The sequence below is a fragment of the Ammodytes marinus genome (assembly GCF_949987685.1).
Source record: "Ammodytes marinus genome assembly, chromosome: 9".
In the NCBI taxonomy this organism is placed as follows: Eukaryota; Metazoa; Chordata; class Actinopteri; order Uranoscopiformes; family Ammodytidae; genus Ammodytes; species Ammodytes marinus.
In genome coordinates this window covers 7,733,612-7,738,966 of record NC_137213.1, presented here as the reverse complement: position 1 = coordinate 7,738,966, position 5,355 = coordinate 7,733,612, and the positions used below count along the sequence as shown (strand labels likewise).

Sequence of the window (5,355 nt, the reverse complement as noted above, 5' to 3'; positions counted from 1 at the left end):
ATGCATCCCAGGGCAGTCTCCCTCGACATCCTCATGCTGTTGGTTGTGCTCCTGTTGTGGGGGCCTATGGAGTCCAGGGCCCAGAATGACACAGAGCCCATCATCCTGGAGGGGAAATGTCTGGTGGTGTGTGACTCCACTCCTTCCTCTGAGCCCGCCGGTAGCGCCCTGGGCATGTCGGTCCGCTCCGGCTCCGGACGGGTTGCCTTCTCCGCCAGCCGCCAGACCAACCACGAGCCCACGGACATGAGCAACCGCACCATGATCATCTACTTTGACAATGTGAGCATGGGACTGTCCTTAAAGTTGGAGTCAACCATTCTGGAGAACACTTGTTGTCAAAATCACTTTTTTTGTCACAATCAGTGAATATCTCCTGACAATCCACTACCTGTCCGTACTGTGTGCCCGCTGAAAATAACTTGTGTTATTACATAGCCTAGGCTCTGTAAACGGGTATGTAAACAAAAGGGGCCCGCTTTAGCCAGCGAAATGCCCTCAAACAGAGCCTAGGCTGTCTGTTTGTCAACACAGTATTTATTTCTCAGCGCGCACACACACAGGTTGCGGACCATGAGGAGATGTTTTCAAAACAAGTATTCTCCGGAATCGCTGACTGCACCTTTAAGTTTCAGCAAGCCATTTTGCTGTTCAAACACAGACTGTAAACACAAACACACACTGTAGATTCAATTGAATTCAATTATGGTTGTTGTTGCACAGTGTACAACGATATTACATTTCTTTAGTGGTTCATCTTCGGAATCTCCCAATTTCACAGAATAGAATATTTTTCCAGCGTCATGATGAAATGTGATGAAAAAACAGCTTCTGGGGCTGTATTTCAGGCAGAAGTCTTCTGCCAATAAGATACGATTACAGTATGTCTGTAATCGTAATAAGTGTAAGAAAACAACTTAGTATCTTTGGAAAAGTGTAACAGGTTACTCCATGGACTAAAAATAATGACCCAGGGAACCTGGAGTGAGGAAGTATGTAGCTAGAAATCTTTGTACAATAGCTACTTTTTATCACTGGACTTCCAAGGCTGTTTTTCTGCTATACCTTATAAACAATATGCAGCTGGCATGTGTATATCACACATCACCTTCTCTTCCTTCTCTCTCTTCCTCCCTTGCTATTGGTTCAGATTTTGGTGAACGTCGGCACTCACTTTGACCAAGAGAGCAGTGTCTTCCTGGCACCAAGAAGAGGCGTGTACAGCTTTAACTTCCATGTCGTAAAGGCCTACAATAGACAAACCATTCAGGTACGATACCTCAACCATGCCCCCTTATGGCTTTCATTTGCAGTGGACAAGATGCACTCTGACCCCTTTATTTGCTCTCTCTCTCTTAGGTCAGCCTGATGCTGAACGGCTGGCCCATGATTTCAGCTTTCGCAGGGGACCAGGATGTGACCAGAGAAGCTGCCACTAACTCCGGCCTGCTGATCATGGAGAAGGGGGACAAGGCTTACCTCAGACTGGAGAGAGGCAACCTGATGGGAGGCTGGAAGTACTCCACCTTCTCTGGGTTCCTGGTCTTCCCCTTGTGAGGACGGCGGAGGGAGAGCAGGCTGACATAGGCTATTGGAAGGGCGATAGGACTGGGAATTGGATACAGTTGTATTGAGAATGAGTGAGAGAATTAAAAAAAGGGAAGCTGTAGAAGAATAGAGGAAGGCAAGGCTTCAACCTGTAACTCTTTATACGGTGCATGATGCAAAGATTAGATGAAGCTTGTGCAAATTAAGGCGAGACACTGCAGGTGACTACAGTAGGGTCATTTTTCAACTTAAATATAAATATCATCATGAGACTTTGCCAGTTGATTACTTACATTGAAACAATTATTTCTTGTATTACATTTTTTTCAGAAATGTTTGAATAAATATGCAAATTTGGCAATATATAACTCATTTTGTGTATTATATCTCTTTAATAACCAACAACCTAGATGTAAGTTAAACCCAGAGTAAAACAACTTTTTTTTTTTTTTTTTTTACAACTTTATGGAACGTTATGTTATTATGGAAAGTTTGGTTGATGGTAATGCTTCAGAAGTGGAAATTGTTGATTGTTTTGAAAAAAGCTAATGTTGGGATAGTGGCTTTTAAAGATGGTTTGTTGTATACGAGAAATATAAAGATACAAACAGACAAGGTTTAGTAAAAGAAACACCTAAATGTAAACTCTCAAAATGTACCAGTGTTTGAAAAACTATGGTTTTGCCTGCAGTGTCTGGCCTTAAATGAATTCACACTTGAAACCAAAAGGAAATGAGGGGAAACAAAGAGGTAAAAACATTCAGTGACATTAGTTCTGTTTCTATGGATGAATATTTGTTGGGTTTGTATCAGAGTTATTTTATCCGTGACATAATTATAAAGTAGCCATGTGCAATGTGGGCTTCTGTAGTAAGATTATGTGTTTTCTTCCCCTATTCACTGCTGTGCCCCACCTGGCATCCATATAGCTAACAAACTTGCAAATGTTCCCTTTATTCTGCTGGTTTGTATGAATGATGCTCCTCATATGCCTGTTAGTCTCATGCAAGTGTTTATTTCCACTGACATTTCTATTAAAGAGGAAATTATAAAACAAAAAATGTGGTGTTGGCTGTCACATAATCCTAAACATGTTAAGGTTTATATGAATCAATGCTAGATTAACACTCAGAAATAACTGATTTAAAGCTGTACTATGTTAGGGCGTGACGGTTTAATCTGCTCATGCAGGGCCGGGCCTATCCCTCCTCTCGTGGTGATCTACCCCAGTGCCACGACATGGCAGCTGTTTGTAAATATAGCTCTCACCAGCAGAGTTGGCATTGGCATGGCCCAGGCACGACCAGCATGGGGCAGAGTGTAAGAGTGGTGGATAGCGGATACTCCTCGCAGGGCCACAGACAGATGGAGGCTTTGGCGAGCAGGAAGGCTCCTCTCTACAGCGCTGCCATGGATAAGGAGCGTGGTGCGCTGTCACATATAGTCACTTATGCTTCCCTGGTTCATAACTCCCACCCCTCTCTCTCACTCTGTTTTCATGTCTCTGTCAGTCTGTCTTATATCATATGTTCATGCGTTGAGGACAGGCCAGTGAGGATTCCTGGAAATAGAGAACCAAGAAACATTAATGAATGGTGTCATATTAATGCACTGCTTGAGGGACCCACATAAGCTACAGATTCCTAGTGCACATTAGGTTTACGGGAATATAAACAATTATAATTTTCTTTGGGAATTTGCACTGCTAAAATGCAATATCATCTGACATGATAATGGTGTTGGCCTGGACTTTATATGGTCCTGATGCCCTGTCATGTAGAAAAATCTAGTTGCGATTATTTCTGCTTATTTTCTAATTTTCCTAAATTACATTTTTAACCCTTGTGTCACCTTAACTTTTACTGCACCTTCATTACCCTATGGGACAAAAACGTCCCCTCCCTTTAAACTGCCCTAAAAACATTATACAGTAATATTTTTTTCTTCTTTTTTTTAAAACCTTTTATCCCACTTGACCTCTTTACATATATATTAAATATTCATTAATTGTCAGTTGCTTTTGACCCTTTTAATTCCAGTTTCTTTGATGATGTCAACAAAGTACTGTGAACCTGCAGCCACCTGAAAACCCACAAATTGCACCTTATAGCTGCACACATATGCATGCGCACAAAGACATACACACATACACACACAGTCATTTCACAACACACAGACACAACACTAAGGTATCCATATGGATCCACACTTTCCATTAATTTCTCATATTTCTTATGTTTAGGCCTGCACCTCGGGAAAAAAAAATTACGAAAAAGTACAAAAATGGTTTTAGGGAGCATATTTGATCCTCAGAAAAAACAGGGGGAAATAAATGATTGAGCTAGATAGGGCTAAAAAAGCAATTTTGGTGTCTTAAGTTTTGGATTATTGCCTAATATCATCAAATTCACATGTGTTTGTCATCATGGCTATGGTTTGAAAAAACTAAGTTTTTACAGGATTTAATGCTTTCAAATTGGGGCATTTTTTCAATACAAGTTTGAGTTTGTAAAGTTTGGCTGTGTGTACACAAACACACACACTATATTTCCTCAATACACACATATGCACCACACACTAGCATCCCTACCAACACACTCACACCATTTAGGTTGATTTTTTTTCTTCTATTGCACTGTGGGGGGCAGGACCGACAACCTGGAAAATTGCTTGTAATTCAACCCTATGCCAAATATAAGGAAATGGCTCAAAATGGTGATGGTGTTGAAAATTATACATTTTTATGCTTTGTGTCTAGGATGAAAGCAAAAAATCATTGAAAAAAATATTTTATGCTGTAATGACAGCAGGATCAAATTGGTAAAAAAAAAAAAGAGGCCATTTTGAATGGGAGTCAATAGGGGACAAAAACGTCCTTAGGGAGCTGAGAGGGCATAAAAAGTGTACAGCCTTTATTATAGATGGTACAAAGTTGCTGAGTATAAATTCACAAAATATTTGAAGAAGAAAAAAAATCCCTGGCCAAAATGTATTCAGTTAACATAAGCACAGCCAAAGTTATACACAAAAAAGAGCGTAAAAAAAATGCAAAAGGACAAAAACGTCCCCAAGAGCACCTAAGGGTTAAGCATTAAGATATAAGTAGCCTATGATGGAACTTGGCCAATAAAAACTGAAAAAAAAGAAAAGGTCAAAATGGCTGACAATTATATTTTAGTGCGCTAGAGGGCGCCATATCAAGCAGCACTGAATTACTCGTTTAAGCATACAATTCATCACGTTGGAACCTAGAGGAAAGCCATTATTGATACCTCAAAGTCTAATTATACTCAACAAAACGCATAGGGCCTACATGTGTCCACGGGGTTGTGGGTGATTATTTTTTTAGAAACTAATGAAGCAATATGAGTAGATGAAGATGATTTCTGAGCAGTGGCCACTGTAATAAAACCCTGAAAAAACGGTCAGTGTCATTCACAGACAGGCCTGTTGGGTTGTGCACTCCATTAACCCTTGAAGACGATTAAAACGCCGTCTATTTTCCTCCAGTTTGCTCTGAAAGACCTCCGCTTTTTAATGTCAGCATCCATGGCAATAAAACAGCGATGGTGAAGATCACTCAGTCAAATGGTCTCAACTAGGCCGCATTTATTGTTCTCTCAATCTAACTATGGCTCCCATCCCGCCCAGAAGCGACCGCGCTTATGAGGGATGGCTCTTACAGCCAATGAGATAGCCGTTTGCTGCCGGGCAGGGAGGGAATGGACCAATCGTCGTTTGAGAACGTCCGAGGGGCACGCTTACTACGCTTTCTCTGGCAAGAATGTTAGTTCCTGCTCTTCCCTG

General features: G+C 41.0%; 1 protein-coding gene across 1 annotated transcript; it reads left to right on the top strand.

Annotated features, from left to right (window-relative positions):
* cbln12 (cerebellin 12) lies at positions 1–1,557 on the top strand (the record flags this gene model as incomplete). The annotated part of the gene is made up of 3 exons (XM_080034466.1): positions 1–282; positions 1,151–1,270; positions 1,360–1,557. The coding sequence occupies 3 exons, from the start codon at positions 1–3 to the stop codon at positions 1,555–1,557; spliced, it is 600 nt and encodes a 199-aa protein (XP_079890592.1).
* Between the last annotated feature and the right edge of the window lie 3,798 nt (positions 1,558–5,355).